Consider the following 21,076-nt stretch of genomic DNA (forward strand, 5'->3'; position numbering starts at 1 on the left):
AAGGTGTTACGGCTTTTCTAAGTATGTCGCAAGGCGTTTGCTTCATAACGAAGGCAAAAACGCTCTAAAGCAGGGGTTCTTAAACTTTTTCTACCGCTGACCCCTAAATTTTTCTTGGTTCTCGTGGCCACGGTAGGCAAAACAATTTCAAAATTGACGTCACAATACAAATAGACTTCATAAATCTGTTGATTTCGCTCCAAAAATGTAATTGTGAAATGGAGTCTAAATACAGTCAGTGCAAAGCTGTTTTATTTTTTATTAAACTGTTTTGTTTATAAAATAGATTACTTTTTAAATATACAATAATATTTCAAATAGGTCTTCATGGACCACATAAAACTAGTTCACGGACCCCAAGGGATCCATGGACCCTTTTTAAGAACCCCTGCTTTTTTAAAGCAAATTATTAAACACAACGATAATGTTGTTTCAGAGCAACTCCGTGTCCGCCTCACTCTACCCACGGCTCACCAGTCAGACGAACAGATTTCGTTGCAAGATTCCGATACTGAAGACCTGAGTGTTCACGAACTTTGAGATCAGCGCTTAACTTTAAACGAAGCTCAATTCGCGATGTCGATTGATCCCTTCTTATTCACCGTAAGCCTCGAAAAAGGCGAAAACATTTTTGTGAAAAAATGAATTTGACTTGTGAATAATAGATAGTTTCTATTAATGAGCAAAAACTGCATGTTTGCTTGTTTTTGCTTTGTATTCGTAGCGTTTTATACTGTAGAATTTAATGATTTACGTTTTCAAATAAAAATATATTTTACTTGCAAACTGTGGTTCTATAATAGCTCTTTTAAACCAGTGCTTGTCAACCTTTTTTGGAATGTTACACCCTTTTTACGTTTAATCTAAACCAGGGGTCGGCAACCTACGGCCCGGTGACCGGATCCGGCCCGCCAAAGTATTTCACCCGGCCCGCTGCTTCTTTCACAAACTAGACACGGGTCCATATTAAATACCGACTCTTTTAACTATACTTAAATGCGAAAAGTTTTGCGCTTTGCGCGAATGATATTACTACGCCCGGTTCTTTTACGTTTTGATGCTGTGATCACAATCGGAAAAAGTATTAAAAACTATTGGACTTAATTTTAATAAAACCCCGCCATGTAATAAAACCCCGCAAGAAATTTAAAAAATGCTGTTGTACCAAAAAAACGCGCTCGCTTCACTCGCTAGGTGTGCCGGGATTCAAATGGTTAACAAACACTCAACTAGATTAACTATTAAAGCTATCGCGTTTCTTCAAACTACTTTTATTGCACTTTTCATTAGTAGTGTGGATGACGACGTGTGAATTCGAATTTTAAACCAGGCAAATACTTTTATTCGCGCTTTGTGCCACACTTTACTGCCTCCCTAAATGTAATTAAGCACGTTTTTAAAGTGCAAAAAATTCCGAGGCCCGCCTAAATTACAGTTGTATTAAAATTGTAATAACACAAAATATTAGTTAACATATGTTGTGCGGCCCGCAGAAACCTTCCTGACTTTGGTTTTGGCCCGCGACTTGAAAAAGGTTGCCGACCCCTGCTCTAAACTTATACACCCCATACCACGAAATACACCGAATGCTTTACGTAATCCTAATCGAAATAAGGATAACCAGGGCTGCAACCTGAAAATATAGGAAATTCGTAGCATATCTTTATACCAATACAAAATTTCATCAGTCATTTAATGCGAGCGTGTTGCTGTTGACCGAGTCAGTGACGTTGTTCCAAGTGCTCCTATGGTAAGTAGGCCTATAAACATTCTTGAAAGAATTTCTTTTTGATTTTAATTTCAACAAGAGCAGAAGATCGCCCGCAGAGGTATGTCGTGGGCTTGAAATGATCGTAGTTACAAATCTGAAAAACATGAAAACGTAGCGTACGGTGCCTGTTTGTCTGTGTTTCTCAGTTTAACAAAGCCTGTAGTTTCACTAGTTGACAAAAACCTCTACAGAACTAATTAAATGTGTTTAATTTCAGTATTTTTTAGTTTGATTATGTGCTCAAGTTAATGTTAGGTAAAGGTACACTGACATAAGGTTTAGCTACGATTTTCATCTTAGTGAAAAGTTTGCAAGTGTACAACGAGCATAAATTAAATTACAAGGTTGTTTATGAACCACGGTGTTAAAGCTTTTGACGATAGAGAAACTAATCATCCCTATTTATAAGAGTCTGTTACAAACATGATTTGACTTAGACTTGAGGTATTTACACAATAACTTGCATATTTTCCGTTTTTTGTGTTTGGTTGGCGAATATTGGTCAGAAAGAAACATGTTTATCATTTTAAGAAGCTTAATAATATTTTTTGCTGCCAATGCTGTGACTTAACATTTTTGTGCCTAAATAGTAACGTAGGCTGGAACTTGACTTGCTATTCATTGAAAATGACTTTACTTGAACTAATTCATTTTGAAATTACATTAAACTAAAATATTTAAAATAACATGTTTCAAACACTGCTATATAAGTTTTAGATACTGTAATACACATATTATTGTTTGCTCTTTTTCATTTGAAAATAGCTTGAAGATTGAAGTTGAAAATTGCTACAAGGCTTTCAGGTTGCGCAACATGCACTGGCTTAACCTGCCGCTAATTTCGCCGCCCGCAACTTCTTTCCTTCGTTGACGCGTACTTGATATTGATTGGCTATCGTGGTAGGCGTTGCCCACCTAGTGAAAACGCCGTGATTCGGGTGTAAAATGTGTGCTTTAGCCACGCGATCATTGAGCACACTGTGCTCATTGTGCAGTACACGAGTACACCTGTCCTGAACTGCGCACACAACGCGATGTGCACGTTTTAGTTAGGAAGTTAAATGCCGAACCAACATGGTTTGCTATTTTGTACGTGACGTGTAACTTACGATATATCGAAATATCGTCACACCGATAAGCCTATCTCGGTGGAACAATGTTAATTTATTGCTAGTTCGTGGTATGATCATAGTTTCCGGTAAAATATATTTTAAATGGGTCATATGCATTGCACAGTCTTAAACAAAGCTATCAAAAATTAGCATTTGTTTATCGCACAACAACTAGTAGAATTAAAACTAAAAAGTAAATCAGGAAGAGTATATTTACATTTAGGTTATGGCTTGTCAAAATGTGACAAAAACAAAAGAAATCTCCTACGTTACGTGACAAGCTGGGCCGTTTTGTATACTGAAATTATGAGATATTTGTATTTTATTTCGTAACAGAGGGCTATTTTGACATCACAAAACCACCAGTGCAGCATTTAATATAGTACCTTCTTTTGAAGTTTAGTAGTAGAAGTTAGGTAAGTGTTACTACTTAGAAACCTTAAAATCCTTGAGAGTACTGATTTAGCCAAGCATAAAACTGTAGTCTTGAGCGTACGTGACTGGCAGCCTGTCGCGCCTAGGAGTTGACAACTGTGTTATTTAAGCCTACTGGCCATCAGTAAGACGCGTGTTGCAAACGTGTTGACACGCGAGGCAGCTGAAGGTCATAGGTTTGTTATAAAGAGCTATTTTATGGTCATGTTTAGATTAGTAGTTGTTTACTACAGGATATGCTCAACATAAATAGAAAATCTATACGCAAAATTGTTTTTAAACTGGCCCTGGGAATTGCGTGTAATTGCGTAATCGTATAGTTTAAACCCGTTTTATTTCAGGTAGTTATCTCTGTTAAGTGAAGTGCAAATTTAAAAGCAAGCATGGCCGTGCAACTAACAGACGCCAAGAAGCAGGAACTTTCCGATATAGCCAAGAAAATCGTCTTAGATGGACGGGGAATCCTTGCTGCAGACGAATCCTCAGGTTTTTAACATTACAAATTAGCAATTTGTGTTTGTTCTGATCTTGTACTGCTCTGTGTTGCATAATCACTAAACAAAGGTTTTAAACAGGTATTAATACATGTTAAAAAGAAGTCAGTGTATGTAAATAACTTAATTTTAAGTAGTAAACATGATAGGAATTAATTGGAACACTTAAGACTTTACAACAGGAAAGTTATGTACTAGGTTTATTGCGTAATGACGAACATCACACAGAAAATGTTTGTCACAGTGAGACAGCATGTGGGAAGTTACCATTAGCAATTTGTACCCAGTGCTGTAATGTTTTAGGTTCGGCAATAAGTTCTACTCTTGCACAGAAATTTAGTTTGGGTGATATTTGATCTGAAAAACGCTTCGACTCCTGAGTATGTTGTTTTATGCTGAATAATATTTGAAGAGTTAAGGTTGTGTATGTATGTTGGATTTTAAGTAGTATTGCCACAGTTAAGAAGAGACAGGGTAATTTTGTTTATTGTTTGGTATCAAATTAGACTCAGAATTAATAAGTCAATTACAAAAGCATAGTAGCATAATTAAAACTGAGGTATGCCGTGTTTTATGTACTAAATATTTCAGCGAATCTGCAGCTTAAGAATAAAGAATAGAAAACTATAGGTAAAGTTAACACATTTGCTATTGATAATGCCAGTTTAAGAATTATACTGTTTGCAAAGGTATGTCCAAATGTTTAACATAATATCACTGTTCAGTGCTCACAATGACTCGCACAAACTAGCACAAAACATTTGCAATATCGATGATTTTATAAAGCTGGTTTGTTGGCTGTTTTTTGTTGTTGAATGTTTTGCTTGTGCAAACCAATGGTTAAGTATGAACATTATTGTGATTTGTAAATCAGAATTGCCTAAAATAAGATTTGTAGTTTCCTCTAACAATGTTTGCTTTCATGTAGCATTTTGTTTGCACGTTTGTCTTGTTGTTTTGTCCCTAAAATCTCCACGCTTTTAAAATGCCGAATTTGACTGATGAACAAAAAAAGCAAATGCGTGACATTTGCAGCAGGATTGTTGCACCAGGCCACGGTATTTTGGCTGCCGACGAAAGTACAGGTATGTTGTAAATTCCTGCAATTCTGAAAAAAAGGTCCACAGTTATGTTGCATCTTGTTGATCCACTTTATCATGTAAGATCACTTTTTGCTTGTTTTTTTGTTCTAGCATAAAAAAACTCTTGAAACTTTTCTGCTGGCTTAATTTTACCAAGTTAAAAATTTATATAAAGGCATCAATACATTGATTGTGTATATGTCTAAATTAGTATTGATTTCCAATTATTGTGTTTGCAGTGGATGTCGCTTGCTTGCAGCGTTTACCAATGATCCATTAAAAGCATGAAGCTTGTTTAAAAAAATGTTTTAAGAGTTTATACTTCTTATTTAAGGAACCATTGGAAAACGATTCAGCACTATTAGCGTTGAGAATGTCGAGGAAAACCGCCGCCTTTACAGACAGTTGCTTCTATCCTGCGACAAATCACTTGGTAAGTCAAGCTTTGGCAAGATGATCGTCACTTTTAACTTCACTATCTTCATTTCTGTCTTAATTGCGTACTAATAATATTTTTTTTTTTTGGTTTACTCATTTTCATAAATAAGGATATTTTAAAATGGATGAACACAATTGTTTGTAAAATTTTAGTTCGCACGTAATATGTGTTCCATTTAGGTGAACATTTATTAGATCTTTGATAAAGTGTTAAAAAACAATTCAGTTTTATGTAACATAAATACATATATATATTATTTAAAAAATGGTAAAAATATTGTCAACCTATTATATTTGCATTTAATGTTTAGCAAAATCTCTTGGAGGTGTGATTCTCTTTCATGAAACCTTGTACCAAAAAGCTGATAATGGCAAGCTTTTAAAAGATCTCTTCAAGGAAATGGGCATTGTCATTGGTATCAAGGTAAATAAATAACATGATTTAGGCCAGTGCTTTCTAAACTTTTCAGCCTGTTAAAACTAATTTTTTTCTTATTCTTTCAGGCTTTACAGTTTTAAACAATTCAGCCTAAAAATGAATGTCAAAGCCAAATATGTTAAGAAAATCAGCATCATTTTAATAAAACCTCTTGTTATGTATCATCATCAGTTGATGAGACCGAAATGTATTCAAACCACACCAGACAAACAACAACAATTTTTTTCTTGCTGCTTCTGTTTACATCAGGGTTTCTCAACCGTGACCCTCAGACCCCTCCTGGGGGGCCACAGGCATAACTCTTAAGCTAAGTCATGGTATTACAAAACTTATGCCGTTTATGTCAGGCAATTAGAACTGATAGTATTTATTCGTTTTATCGCGAAGTTTGGATTAACGCCGCCTATCGCTGTGCGAAACAATTACTGTGCTACATCTTCAAATGTAGCCATATATGTGGCATTAGTGCCTTTTCGGGAGCCAATTACTAACCGATAACCTTTCGCCTTATCATTAGTTGAGGTAATTTTTTATAAGCAGGGGGGCCACGGGGGTTGAGAGCCTATCAAAGGGGCCCATGAAGCATAAAAGGTTGAGAGTTACTGGTTTAGATTAAGCCTTTCTGTTGACCCTTGAAACTTGTTGTGTGACCTGATGGACCTCCAGTTTGAGAAAGCTTAATTTAAGTAATGCCATTTCCATAGAAAAAGTTAAAACACAAACAGTCTTTGAATTCCCAAAGACACTCGAAAGAATATTTATTGACACTCGAAAGAATATTTATTGACATTCAGAAAAATATTTATTGACACTTATAAAAATATTTATTGGAAAACACTAAATGCTCTTGTATTTGTTGTGTTTAGGTTGACAAGGGTGTTGTCAAGCTTTTGGGGACCGCTGATGAAACAACAACACAAGGTAAAGAGATTGAAGTTCTGCTTTACATCACTTAAACTGCACAATGGTTGAATTGTCCTCAGTTAAATGGCTGTGCTTGCCAAGTCATTTTCAATATCTCAAATAATATTTTATGTATATTACAAACATCCTTATAGGCCTCCTAAAATGATCATTTTTATTTTTATAGATTTTCCTGTGTTACGTTATTGAGTTATTACTAAATATTACTTTTTTATTGACATTGTAAGGTTTTTGAACAATTCCCTACAGAACAAATTGAGTCAGTGTGCTTCTTAATTTTCTGCTTTGCTTGATTAATTATCATTTATTTGTACAGGTCTTGATGGTCTTGGTGAGCGCTGCGCTCAATATAAGGCCGACGGCTGCGACTTTGCCAAGTGGCGATGTGTCCTTAAAATCGGTGAAAACACCCCATCGCAATTGGCCATCGATGAGAACGCAAACGTGCTTGCTCGTTATGCCTCTATCTGCCAAATGGTAATTTCTTGTTATAAGTTAATTTGCAAAACTGGTAAACCACTTCGCTGCTCTCTTTTTTGTTGTCATTTCTGCCAAAGGTACAAAATCAGTAAATTTGCTTATTTTAACATGTATAAACTGTCAAGGCATTTATCTTTGCGGTGAAGTAAGATTTCTGGTAATGGGAGAAACTTTTTAAATACATGGGCACATTTTTCCTGTTTTTGTTCTTGAGCATTTTAAACATGTTTCAAATGTATGTTAAATTTACTTTCTAAAGTTTTTCAGCGAATTAATTCAGGTCCCCTTTTGAATTGTTTGCCGAAGGTGGTTAATTTTTTTAAATTGAGTAAACAAGTTCTGGTGTAAGAGTAAAGGATCTTTGAAGGCTTCACTTGTCTGAGCATTTGTGCCTCAAACGTTAGTTATTCATTTACTTAATTTTGCAATGTTATAAAATGTTGAGCAATGTATTGACTGCTCACCTTGGTTGCTCAGGCAAAGGCATATTTTTCACATTGCCACAAATGCTTCTTCCAATTTTATAAGTATTTCTTGGCTTCTAATTTTACTTTTAAAAATAATATCATTTGACCTTTTTTGCATACTTATCAGTTCACTATATTATTTAAAAACAGACAATCAAGATAATTGGTAGAAAGTTACTTTACACAACAAACTATTCATACTACAGCAAACTAAATACAAATTTAGCTTAATAAGACGAAGAGGTTGTGTAATCTACATTGTTCTTTATTGTTTTAGATGTTTAAATTCGTATGCTTACTTCAATAGCTTTAATATTTCTGTTCTGTCACCCCTAGTTCATGCAATATCCTTTGTACCTTGTGTTTTTTTGCAGAATGGAATCGTGCCCATCGTTGAACCAGAGATTCTCCCAGATGGCAACCACACACTTGAGAGGTGCCAGGAAGTCACTGAGAAGGTAAACTGAGTAATAGCCACTTATAGAAATGCCATTCATTACTTTTAGAAAAAAGGGGGTTTTCACGTGGCTTTTGCAGGAAGCCTGAATATCCCCATCCCCACCTTAATGCTTTCACTAATATAGCCATCACAAATTAAAGAGCCCTGTTTATTGGCACTTGCTTAATGTACTAAAGTTGGTAGCTGCTCTGTAACTTTACTCGATAGTTACTGATGACGTACTGTCACCCAAGCATCAATAATATGACATTTTTCTTAGTATTGCTGTACTGTACTTATCGCATTACGTCCTGCATTACTTTAATTACCTTTGTTATACGTTGGCGTTAGCGTTTGGTATTGCATGAAGGTAATGTCTAAAAGCTTAAATTAGGTTTGTATTTTGTTTTTATTACCTACTAACCTAATTCGTCTAACTCACTACTTAAAAAAAATGCACACCGCTTTTGAAATTTCACGCTGGTTCATGGGCTTTAGGTTTAAAAACCACAGCTATATAGGCTGTCCCCTTGCTGCAAAGTAACGATTGGCCTCATTACTACTATACCAAAACGACCAAACAACTGACTTGTGATGAATAAAATAAGCGTTTCACAGTGGAACACAAAATAATTATGTACGCCTAGACATATTCAACAAAATACCACACAATGCACAATGATGACAGGACCTTACTTTAAATGATGAAAAAAGGTTTAGGTGATAAAACAAAGGTTTAAAGAGGCGGGTCACCATATTATTCCCAGCCACTAATTCCTCATACATACTTACGTTAACCGAAACATGCACTCGACTTACTTAAGTTTACCGTCTACCGAAGGCATTGGCCATATATAACCATTCCATATTCAAGAATCAACCGAACGGTTGTCTTTCGCTCCTAGGTGCTCGCCGCCTGCTACAAGGCCCTCAACGACCACCACGTCTACCTGGAGGGAACTCTGCTCAAGCCCAACATGGTCACTGCCGGGCACGACTGTCCCACCAAGTACACTCCCGAACAGGTCGCCCAAGCCACTGTCACCGCACTGCGTCGCACTGTACCACCGGCAATGCCAGGTACGCTATTATTATTATTTTATTTTTTCTGATGGGATTCTAGACCAGCGCCCTTTTTTCTGCCAGTGCTGTGCAGCGCTAGTTTTTCCAAATATCTAGGTTTTCTATTTTTTTTTGGAATAAATAAATTCATTAAAAAAAAAATTATAGCCCTATATAAGTATAAACTACAAGTCATTTGGGTGCTGTGAACTAGGAACAACGCTTTCGCGTTACTTAGCTAAAGCCTACAGAGAAACGACGCTAATGTGATAGTTATAGATAAAAAAAACTGGACAATGTGTGGTCCAAAGTCCATCGGGTTGCGTCACCAGTGAAGGGCACGCCGACATAGCCTCTAATAGTAACAACGGCTCGGCTTACGTTTAAGAAGCGGTTGGTAAAACGTAGTTAACAATATAATATGCCATAGCAGGAAACATTTTATTTTAAAAAATACCTTTATAAAAAGAATAATCTTAACCAGGGGTTCTTGAACTTTTTTTTTCGCGGACCCTTAATTTATTTTTTTGCTTCGCGTGGATCACGGCAGGCAAGAAATTTTCAGATATAACGTCATAAATTGACGTCAGAATACAAATAAACTTAAGGAATCTCCTGAATTTGGTCCTAAAAATATGTAAGTGAAATACATTCGGTAATAAAACGTTTTATTTTTACATAAACTTTTTTTGAAATATTGATTACTTCTCAAATATACATTAACAATTCAATTAGGCCTTCATGGACCCCCAAGGGATCCATGGAACCCAGTTTAATAACCCATGATCTAAACTGTATATATTTTGTTGGCTGCTCGTTCTAAGGATAGTCTTGGACTCTTGAGTAATATCTCGGATAAAGAATGATTTGGATTGTTAGGAAATCCGACGACCGTTATTTTTGCTCAAAACTGATGGGTATCGATTTTGAAAAAAATACGAAATGTCGAACGTACATAACACTCCGTATAAAAGGACTTTGAGGAAAATTAAAAAAAAAAAACAGCCGTAGTGCAAGTAAAGCGTTGCATAATTGTTCCTTGTATCTAAATAAAGGCGTGACTTTCCTCTCCGGGGGCCAGTCGGAGACCTCGGCTACCGAGCATCTGAACGCCATCAACCAGCATCCAGACCTCCGTCCATGGGCTCTGTCCTTCTCTTACGGACGCGCCCTGCAGGCCTCTGTGCTGAAAGCCTGGCAAGGCAAGGCCGCAAACGTCGCGGCTGCCCAGAAGGTTCTCTTGCATCGCGCTAAGGTGAGTAGTACTCTGTGGTATGGTTTTTAACGCAAGTTGTTATTCTGGTTGCACGTTGTGTTAATAGGTTTTAGGCTATAATCACAGAATTCGCCTAAAAAACGTTACTGATGTGTTTGTACACAGCTTTTGCTATGTTTATTGTTTACACATCATTTTTTCGTAGGCATTTTTTAATATATCGTCAACCGTTAATGTAGGAAAGTGTATAGTTATCCTAAATACGGATTACAATGTTCTTTGTATAAGTTCAGCAAAAGGCTGGGTGAACTGGTTAACTAAAATACGAATAGACGGATTATTATTGTGTAACCCATCAATTGTTTACCGTATTTAGGTAATAGGCTATTTAAATTCTAGCGTAAACCTATTTCCGGAAACGTAACTGAAGATGTTTTGTCACATACTGTACACAAAATAATGTTTTCAGCGCTGTCGCCGATACTCGATATTTTTGTTTAATGCTTTTTTTTTCACGCAACTTTTTATTTGTTACTAACACGCAACAAAATGGAAAGACGGACAAGAAATAAAAAAATAGCACCTATCAAGAAGCGACAGGTTGGGCTAAAGGTCAGCCCATTAGCTTGATGAATTGCAAGATTTTCAGAATTAAATGCGCAGATATACTCAGAGTGTTTTACTGACTATATCATAAAAACAAGCGTCGGTAATGTATTTGCATACTTACAACGATATATAACGAACCGTGTACATAACAGTAAGCAATTTAACAGATCATTGTCAGCACGACTTCCCAACAGAAGAGTTACAGGGTTGTTTTGTTGGTGTTTGACTTGAATTGAATTCTTAATTTAAACCTCGTGACAATTCGTGGCATATCGTGAATGTGCAATGTACATTGACCGGCCGAAAAAAACATAGCGCAATTCCGTTGGTATTATTGCTTTGAGATTTTAAATCTTCACGGGCAATCCATCTCCTCTTCCCTTTGTTTATCAACTTTAAATAAACCTTTTTGCGTTTCTTAGATGAACTCTATGGCTGCCTTGGGCAAGTACACCCCAGCCATGGAAGACGGAACAGCCGATGCTGATGATCTGCACGTCGCCAACCACCAGTACTAGTCACCAATATACCCGAAGATTTTGTCCGCATGAAACCAATAGCAGTATCACCACCCCACCCCCAGCTAATGTTAATACACGTCAATTGTATCCTGTAAAAAGTTAATGTTGTTGAAGAGTATGCGCCCGGCTTTATGGCCGCCGTTTTGACGAACAAATTCAATATACCCTATACACTGCAGTAGACATCCTTGGTTGTGCGTGGTTTTAAGGTTTATTGACAGCACAGATTCACAAAATATTTTATTAGGGTCCATGCGACATGTATAATAATTATATATTATAACTTTAAAGCAAACCAGAAAGGGGTTTTCAATGAACAGCAGCAATTGTTTGCCAAGAAAAAAGCTTCAAAATGCATTGCTAAGTAAATAATGAGACCGATGAGGTCCGGATTCAACTCTGAAAAGGTCCGCATTCGGACCTCGGTCCGCCAGTTGATTAGCCCTGTTCTACAATATAGTTTGGACATCCTAATCTCCTGGTAGTGAAGTTTGTTGTTTTTGACTTATCACAATTTAACGGACATAAAATTTTAGATATTTTATTATCAGGAAGGTTCATAAAGTTACACATGGTTTAATGCAGGGATCGGGAATCTATGGCTCTTTTTGTGACGCCACATGGCTCTTTTGATGAAGGAATCTTGCTTACAGATAAATCTAAGCTATCATTTCTCAGCATGATCTGAATAAAACTGCACGCGGCCATGACCGCTTTCCTAACTTTATATTTCCTATTTTATTACACATAGTAGCGAATTTTAGACGCTTCGCGCAAATCTCTTGGTTTTGGAGACTGTAATGTGTCATCCCGTTTGAGAAATCTCTATCTCTTGGCCCTATTCTTTTAACGCAACTCCGTAATTAAAGTTGTGCAAACTTAGCTAACTTATTTTTGGTGCATGTTCTGTCCTTTAAATGAAAACAAAACAAACGGCCCTGCTCAATTGCTCAATTTGCTCAATTTTTTTTTTCGCCAACCTGTACCTAGATGTTAAAACAGTATAATATGGCTCTCACGGAAAAACAACCAATAATATTTGGCTTTTATGACTCCCTAACTTAAAAAGGTTCCCGACCTCTGGTTTAATGCATATTGTCAAACTACATGCCTTTGGTGTACGGATGACGTGTTAATTCCAGTCGCAGTGGGATATTAACTTAAAAAAAGCAAAAGTAACAGTGAGCCGCAGCACACGAGTTGTAGATATTTCGCATTATTTGTACAACGCACTTCTTTTAGGAAACAACTATTTTAGATGGTGTTGATTTGCATGCAGTTAACCCAGCGCAGTTAAAATTAACCGCCAACAATAGATAAAACACAATAGAATAATATGCCGAACTCGAAAGTAAATTTGAACTGTTTCATCTTCAACAATGCATCTAGATATACCTTTGTCTAATCGTAAGGTACAAAGCAAACTAAGTTCTGTGTATATAAAACTCGGGCCGACTTAACAGTAGACTTGGAGAAAAACGTATATGTTTTATACTTCAAAGGGAGTCAAGCAAGAGTCGTATAGCATACCAGTAGTGCCTGGTAAATAAAAAGAAAGGGTTGCACAAAGAGGAGTTTCAAAAACATGGAATCAAGTCACACAACACTAATGAACGTGGAAAGCTCCCCTGGTCGATTTGAGCCAGAGTGGATTTGCGCAGAAATGCTCAACATTGTTGAGACTATGTGCGTAATTTGGTTTGGGGTAAACTTTATCGTGTACGGAAAACGCAACGACAAGTGGAAAATAACAGCGCGACAACAGGATCCAAATGTACAGTCAAGGCCAGTTTATGTCGCTACACTTAGTGCCATTGTGTTTGCACTACTTCGTCTGGTTGCTCACCAATTATGTTTTAATGTTGGTTATGGTAGAAATAATATCAGTTGTGAAATTGCCAGTTATATTTCCTACGCATTTTTTACACTGTTTTACATTAGTTACTACCTAGTTATTTGGTTCAGACTTCATAACTTGTACGAGAACATCTCTCATATACAAGCAGTTAAAGTGTGGATTAAGTTTCTCAAATATGTAATGCTGGTATTTGTAATTTTATCTGGTTCGTTGTCTAGTTCGATTTACGCTTATCATCAGAAGATGATAGCATCCAAAATTTTCGAAAAAACGCATGCATTTTAATTGGGACATTGAAAAAAGTTGTTATAAATTTCCTTTACAGAACATTTGTGTTTTTGTAAGGCTAGTCCGCGACAAAATTTCAGTTTCAAACCGGTCCGCAGTGTAAAAAAGGTTGCCGACCCCTGGTCTAACTCACTACTTAAAAAAATGCACACCATTTTTTGAAATTTCACGCTGGTTCATGGGCTTTAGTTTTAAGAACCACAGCTATATAGGTTGGCCCCTTGCTGCAAAGTAACGATTGGCCTCATTACTACTATACCAAAACGAACAAACAACTGACTTGTTATGAATAAAATAAGCGTTTCAGAGTGGAACACAAAATAATTTTGTACGCCTAGACATATTCAACAAAATACCACACAATGCACAATGACGCCAGGACCTTACTTTAAAGGATGTATGTGATGAAAAAAAGGTTTAGGTGATAAAACAAAGGTTTAAAGAGGCGGATCACCATATTATTCCCAGCCACTAATTCCTCATGCATACTTTCGTTAACCGAAACATGCACTCGACTTACTTAAGTTTACCGTCTACCGAAGGCATTGGCCATATATAACCATTCCGTATTCAAGAATTAACCGAACGGTTGTCTTTCGCTCCTAGGTGCTCGCCGCCTGCTACAAGGCCCTCAACGACCACCACGTCTACCTGGAGGGAACTCTGCTCAAGCCCAACATGGTCACTGCCGGGCACGACTGTCCCACCAAGTACACTCCCGAACAGGTCGCCCAAGCCACTGTCACCGCACTGCGTCGCACTGTACCACCGGCAATGCCAGGTACGCTATTATTATTATTTTATTTTTTCTGATGGGATTCTAGACCAGCGCCCTTTTTTCTGCCAGTGCGGTGCAGCGCTAGTTTTTCCAAATATCTAGGTTTTCTATTTTTTTTTTTTTTGAAATAAATAAATTCATTAAATAAAAAGTATAGCCCTATAAAAGTATGAACTACAAGTCATTTGGGCGCTGTGAACTAGGAACAACGCTTTCGCGTTACTTAGCTAAAGCCTACAGAGAAACGACGCTAATGTGATAGTTATAGATAAAAAAAACTGGACAACGTGTGGTCCAAAGTCCATCGGGTTGCGTCACCAGTGAAGGGCACGCCGACATAGCCTCTGATAGTAACAACGGCTCGGCTTACGTTTAAGAAGCGGTTGGTAAAACGTAGTTAACAATATAATATGCCATAACAGGAAACATTTTATTTAAAAAAATACATTTATAAAAAGAATAATCTAAACCAGGGGTTCTTGAACTTTTTTTTTCGCGGACCCTTAATTTATTTTTTTGCTTCGCGTGGATCACGGTAGGCAAGAAATTTTCAGATATAACGTCATAAATTTACGTCAGAATACAAATAAACTCAAGAAATCTCCCGAATTTGGTCCTAAAAATATGTAAGTGAAATGAAGTCGAAATACATTCTGTAATAAAACGTTTTATTTTTACATAAACTTTTTTTGAAATATTGATTACTTCTCAAATATACATTAACAATTCAATTAGGCCTTCATGGACCCCAAGGGATCCATGGAACCCAGTTTAATAACCCATGATCTAAACTGTATATATTTTATTGGCTGCTCGTTCTAAGGATAGTCTTGGACTCTTGAGTAATATCTCGGATAAAGAATGATTTAGATTGTTAGGAAATCCGACGACCGTTATTTTTGCTCAAAACTGATGGGTATCGATTTTGAAGAAAATACGAAATGTCGAACGTACATAACACTCCGTATAAAAGGACTTTGAGGAAAATGCGTTGCATAATTTTTTCTTGTATCTAAATAAAGGCGTGACTTTCCTCTCCGGAGGCCAGTCGGAGACCTCGGCTACCGAGCATCTGAACGCCATCAACCAGCATCCAGACCTCCGTCCATGGGCTCTGTCCTTCTCTTACGGACGCGCCCTGCAGGCCTCTGTGCTGAAAGCCTGGCAAGGCAAGGCCGCAAACGTCGCGGCTGCCCAGAAGGTTCTCATGCACCGCGCTAAGGTGAGTAGTACTCTGTGGTATGGTTTTTAACGCTTCTCTGGTATGGTTTTTAAGGATTGTTATTCTGGTTGCACGTTGGCAAAAGGGCTAAATTCATAGCATTTAACCTGAAAAAATAATCTGTGGTGTTAATAGGTTTTAGGCTATAATCGCAGAATTCGCCTAAAAAACGTTACTGATGTGTTTGTACACAGCTTTTGCTATGTTTATTGTTTACACATCATTTTTTCGTAGGCATTTTTTAATATATCGTCAACCGTTAATGTAGGAAAGTGTATAGTTATCCTAAATACGGATTACAATGTTCTTTGTATAAGTTCAGCAAAAGGCACGTATAGCTAGAAAAAAACTGACTTGCTGGGTGAACCGGTTAACTAAAATACAAATAGACGGATTATTATTGTGTAACCCATCAATTGTTTACCGTATTTAGGCAATAGGCTATTTAAATTCTAGCGTAAATCTATTTCCGGAAACGCAACTGAAAACGTTTTGTCACATACTGTACACAAAATAATGTTTTCAGCGCTGTCGCCGATACTCGATATTTTTGTTTAATGTTTTTTTTTTCACGCAACTTTTTATTTGTTACAAACACGCAACAAAATGGAAAGACGGACAAGAAATAAAAAAATGGCACCTATCAAGAAGCGACAGGTTGGGCTAAAGGCCAGCCCATTAGCTTGATGAATTGCAAGATTTTCGGAATTAAATGCGCAGATATACTGTTTTGCTGACTTTATCATAAAAACAAGCATACAAAGCGTCGGTAATGTATTTGCATACTTACAACGATATATAACGAACCGTGTACATAACAGTAAGCAATTTAACAGATCATTGTCAACACGACTTCCCAACAGGGTTGTTTTGTTTGATGTTTGACTTGAATTGAATTCTTAATTTAAACCTCGTGACAATTCGTGGCATATGGTGAATGTGCAATGTGCATTGACCGGCCGAAAAAAACATAGCGCAATTCCGTTGGTATTATTGCTTTGAGATTTTAAATCTTCACCGGAAATCCATCTCCTCTTCCCTTTGTTTATGAACTTTAAATAAACCTTTTTGCGTTTCTTAGATGAACTCTATGGCTGCCTTGGGCAAGTACACCCCAGCCATGGAAGACGGAACAGCCGATGCTGATGATCTGCACGTCGCCAACCACCAGTACTAGTCACCAATATACCCGAAGATTTTGTCCGCATGAAACCAATAGCAGTATCACCACCCCACCCCCAGCTAATGTTAATACACGTCAATTGTATCCTGTAAAAAGTTAATGTTGTTGAGTATGCGCCCGGCTTTATGGCCGCCGTTTTGACGAACAAATTCAATATACCCTATACACTGCAGTAGACATCCTTGGTTGTGCGTGGTTTTAAGGTTTTAAGGTTTATTGACAGCACAGATTCACAAAATATTTTATTAGGGTCCATGCGACATGTATAATAATTATATATTATAACTTTAAAGCAAACCAGAAAGGGGTTTTCAATGAACAGCAGCAATTGTTTGCCAAGAAAAAAGCTTCAAAATGCATTGCTAAGTAAATAATGAGACCGATGAGGTCCGGATTCAACTCTGAAAAGGTCCGCATTCGGACCTCGGTCCGCCAGTTGATTAGCCCTGTTCTACAATATAGTTTGGACATCCTAATCTCCTGGTAGTGAAGTTTGTTGTTTTTGACTTATCACAATTTAACGGACATAAAATTTTAGATATTTTATTATCAGGAAGGTTCATAAAGTTACACATGGTTTAATGCAAGGATCGGGAATCTATGGCTCTTTTTGTGACGCCACATGGCTCTTTTGATGAAGGAATCTTGCTTACAGATAAATCTAAGCTATCATTTCTCAGCATGATCTGAATAAAACTGCACGCGGCCATGACCGCTTTCCTAACTTTATATTTCCTATTTTATTACACATAGTAGCGAATTTTAGACGCTTCGCGCAAATCTCTTGGTTTTGGAGACTGTAATGTGTCATCCCGTTTGAGAAATCTCTATCTCTTGGCCCTATTCTTTTAACGCAACTCCGTAATTAAAGTTGTGCAAACTTAGCTAACTTATTTTTGGTGCATGTTCTGTCCTTTAAATGAAAACAAAACAAACGGCCCTGCTCAATTGCTCAATTTGCTCAATTTTTTTTTTCGCCAACCTGTACCTAGATGTTAAAACAGTATAATATGGCTCTCACGGAAAAACAACCAATAATATTTGGCTTTTATGACTCCCTAACTTAAAAAGGTTCCCGACCTCTGGTTTAATGCATATTGTCAAACTACATGCCTTTGGTGTACGGATGACGTGTTAATTCCAGTCGCAGTGGGATATTAACTTAAAAAAAGCAAAAGTAACAGTGAGCCGCAGCACACGAGTTGTAGATATTTCGCATTATTTGTACAACGCACTTCTTTTAGGAAACAACTATTTTAGATGGTGTTGATTTGCATGCAGTTAACCCAGCGCAGTTAAAATTAACCGCCAACAATAGATAAAACACAATAGAATAATATGCCGAACTCGAAAGTAAATTTGAACTGTTTCATCTTCAACAATGCATCTAGATATACCTTTGTCTAATCGTAAGGTACAAAGCAAACTAAGTTCTGTGTATATAAAACTCGGGCCGACTTAACAGTAGACTTGGAGAAAAACGTATATGTTTTATACTTCAAAGGGAGTCAAGCAAGAGTCGTATAGCATACCAGTAGTGCCTGGTAAATAAAAAGAAAGGGTTGCACAAAGAGGAGTTTCAAAAACATGGAATCAAGTCACACAACACTAATGAACGTGGAAAGCTCCCCTGGTCGATTTGAGCCAGAGTGGATTTGCGCAGAAATGCTCAACATTGTTGAGACTATGTGCGTAATTTGGTTTGGGGTAAACTTTATCGTGTACGGAAAACGCAACGACAAGTGGAAAATAACAGCGCGACAACAGGATCCAAATGTACAGTCAAGGCCAGTTTATGTCGCTACACTTAGTGCCATTGTGTTTGCACTACTTCGTCTGGTTGCTCACCAATTATGTTTTAATGTTGGTTATGGTAGAAATAATATCAGTTGTGAAATTGCCAGTTATATTTCCTACGCATTTTTTACACTGTTTTACATTAGTTACTACCTAGTTATTTGGTTCAGACTTCATAACTTGTACGAGAACATCTCTCATATACAAGCAGTTAAAGTGTGGATTAAGTTTCTCAAATATGTAATGCTGGTATTTGTAATTTTATCTGGTTCGTTGTCTAGTTCGATTTACGCTTATCATCAGAAGATGATAGCATCCAAAAATGGTTGCATTGTGAAGAACCCTGCGGGAGTTATACATTGGTCGCTGAATGTTGGATTTGGGATAGTTTGGCTTGGACAGGCGATAATGATCTTCCAATTCCTATACCCACTTCGTCTTCAACTTCGAGGCAGAAACGCAATTGAAATCCTGCGAATTGCCAAACGATCGGCCATTATTGCAACTGTAGGCGGTGTTACGGACGCCACAAGCATGTTACTACTTGAGTATGGCTTGCCAAACAACAGAGTGGCCACCATTAGCCTTTCCGTGTTTGATCTTGACGTATCCATCAACCTGTTGTGTGTTCTGCTTACTTTCGAATTCTGGCCACAAATAGTTACTTGCATTTTAAGGAAGAAGCCTACTAGTGTCGCCGTTGAGCCATCAACCACAAACGCTTTGTCGTTGGAAAACTTGTAATTGGGTAAGCGAATTGCAGGGAATTTAAAGACAAAATTACGTACAAGGCGACACTGTTTAAACGCTTTTTTACTTTTTTGCAAACAATGTTGTACACAAATATACTGTTGCTGCCAGGTATTGTTTTGATTGTAAAATTGTTTTTCCGACATGTCGCAAACTATATCTGCAAAGTAGCTGCTAAGGATAAGAAATGACTTTACGTTCTCGAGCAAGTCGTTTATTGGACAGTACGATAATCAGTTAACGGCAAACCCATGCGCACCAAGTGCTCGCATAAGGCTACAACTTGTCTCTAACCACGAGATTGCAAACTGTCCCTGAAATGCGTCCGATCCGCTCGGTATCCAACCGACGAATAATGATGCAATACCAAGCAATACAAAACCGAATCGCACCTAACGATATAAAAAAACAGTAAAATCAAGACAAGCTTATTAGAAAATTCGCATACAACAGGCGTTATTAACCTCTCTTAAGGGCAACCTTATGATTCATCTATTTCGAGACAAACATTTTAAAGTTTGCGAAATGAAAACCAACAAACGAGAGAAACATCGCATGCACATGCAGGCTACAGTCGTTGAACTTTAAACAACTCTGGTCATCGCCATGACCCATTAAAACGCGCGCCGCTTAATTTTGTCTCTGTCCGGTGAGGGTCGCACACATTGGGCAACTGGTGACATGTCAAACACCTTGTTGAGGTCGTTTGCCGTAATGACCTTGCTTCCATCCTGAACCACCTACGAAAGCTCCCGTATCAATGCACAAGCTTCGGACAAAAATCGGTCTAAAGCGTTTAACGGCAAAAAATAGATATGTCCCAAAAATAAATTTTCGGCCCATATAATTAGGAAAAACGGCCACTGCTGTGGTATATTTTACTTAATCTACAAATTGAGAGAGCAATTATAGGCTATACGTATCACAAGAGTTTATGCTGTCCGCTGGTTGTTAAAGTTTCCTTTAATTAATCAAAAAGCAAAAAGTGCGTTTGTTGTACAACTTGCCACAGTTTTGTACGACCTTCGAGAAATGTTAAATCAGAATAATCGGTACAGTTGATAAAGGCTTCAGTTTTGCACAAAAGTGGCTCCACGGGTGAGCACCAGGGCCATTAAATTACATTTTTGTCAAACTTAAAATTTAAATACAAGAATTTTGCCCAATTTTTTTTCAGAGTGTAGCTATCTTGATGCTTTGGGGTTCAATTGTGCTATATAGATTGCCCTAAAAGCAATTTTGTAATGTGTTAACTAGTACGACCTTAAAGAGCATCACACAGTTCGTTTGTTTCGTTAAAGTTTTAGGTTGGAGTAGTGTTACTTTTAATACAAAAGATACTTTATAAAGATGTTATCGATTTAGGGAAAGTCATTAAACGCCATTAGCCTACATCAAAGTTCATAGAAATAATACAAGTTGTGCAACTCAGATTCATGCGCGCTCAAATGTTTACCAAATTGCCTCAATTTATAATGGGCTCTTACGGGAGCAAAATAGAACATCGTCGTTTTCAACTTTTTTCGGCAATTTTGTAAATTGTGACGTCCCAATATACAAACGTATATGTGTAATGAACAAAATTAAGTTGAAATACGTTACATTTGTGTGTTATATCGCATTAATTTGGTTAGATTGGCGTTCGAACGAAAAGGGCTCTCTTTCACTATTGTACGTAAAAATTAATAAAAAAAAAAATTACTTCAAATGC

General features: G+C 37.3%; 3 protein-coding genes across 4 annotated transcripts in view; all 3 read left to right on the top strand.

Annotated features, from left to right (window-relative positions):
- LOC146136050 (uncharacterized) overlaps positions 1 to 540 on the top strand; it is a 47,829-nt gene extending 47,289 nt beyond the window's left edge. Inside the window, exon 29 of the mRNA XM_083396140.1 lies at positions 437 to 540. Coding sequence (XP_083252266.1) covers positions 437 to 540 — 104 coding nt within the window. The remainder of the gene's footprint in view (positions 1 to 436) is intronic.
- Positions 541 to 3,303: 2,763 nt separating this feature from the next.
- On the top strand, positions 3,304 to 11,651 carry LOC146136052 (fructose-bisphosphate aldolase A-like). Of its 2 annotated transcripts, none has more exons than XM_083396050.1 (9): positions 3,304 to 3,804; positions 5,229 to 5,327; positions 5,644 to 5,756; positions 6,638 to 6,692; positions 7,012 to 7,172; positions 8,017 to 8,100; positions 8,987 to 9,161; positions 10,199 to 10,398; positions 11,391 to 11,651. In XM_083396050.1, exons 1-9 carry the CDS (start codon positions 3,702 to 3,704, stop codon positions 11,484 to 11,486), a joined length of 1,086 nt encoding a protein of 361 aa, XP_083252176.1. In that variant the 5' UTR covers positions 3,304 to 3,701; the 3' UTR covers positions 11,487 to 11,651. The 2 variants fall into 2 exon arrangements, with proteins under 2 accessions (XP_083252176.1, XP_083252178.1); XM_083396052.1 differs by lacking the exon at positions 3,304 to 3,804 and adding an exon at positions 3,850 to 4,897.
- A 1,423-nt stretch (positions 11,652 to 13,074) lies between these two features.
- Positions 13,075 to 16,995, top strand: LOC146136053 (fructose-bisphosphate aldolase C-like). Its single transcript, XM_083396141.1, has 4 exons — positions 13,075 to 13,263; positions 14,242 to 14,416; positions 15,436 to 15,635; positions 16,717 to 16,995. The coding sequence occupies exons 1-4, from the start codon at positions 13,075 to 13,077 to the stop codon at positions 16,810 to 16,812; spliced, it is 660 nt and encodes a 219-aa protein (XP_083252267.1). The 3' UTR covers positions 16,813 to 16,995.
- Positions 16,996 to 21,076: the final 4,081 nt, after the last annotated feature.

The sequence above is a fragment of the Ascidiella aspersa genome, chromosome 8 (assembly GCF_963924565.1).
Source record: "Ascidiella aspersa chromosome 8, kaAscAspe10.2, whole genome shotgun sequence".
NCBI lineage: Eukaryota > Metazoa > Chordata > Ascidiacea > Phlebobranchia > Ascidiidae > Ascidiella > Ascidiella aspersa.

Bases quoted from the DNA above. Each gene is read 5' to 3' on its own strand.
- LOC146136052 (XM_083396050.1), top strand. From the start codon at position 3,702: ATGGCCGTGCAACTAACAGACGCCAAGAAGCAGGAACTTTCCGATATA. The intron at 5,757-6,637 runs GTAAATAAATAA...TGTTGTGTTTAG, and splicing joins GCATTGTCATTGGTATCAAG to GTTGACAAGGGTGTTGTCAA. The intron at 10,399-11,390 runs GTGAGTAGTACT...TGCGTTTCTTAG, and splicing joins TTCTCTTGCATCGCGCTAAG to ATGAACTCTATGGCTGCCTT.
- LOC146136053 (XM_083396141.1), top strand. From the start codon at position 13,075: ATGGAATCAAGTCACACAACACTAATGAACGTGGAAAGCTCCCCTGGT. The intron at 13,264-14,241 runs GTACAGTCAAGG...TTTCGCTCCTAG, and splicing joins CGCGACAACAGGATCCAAAT to GTGCTCGCCGCCTGCTACAA. The intron at 15,636-16,716 runs GTGAGTAGTACT...TGCGTTTCTTAG, and splicing joins TTCTCATGCACCGCGCTAAG to ATGAACTCTATGGCTGCCTT.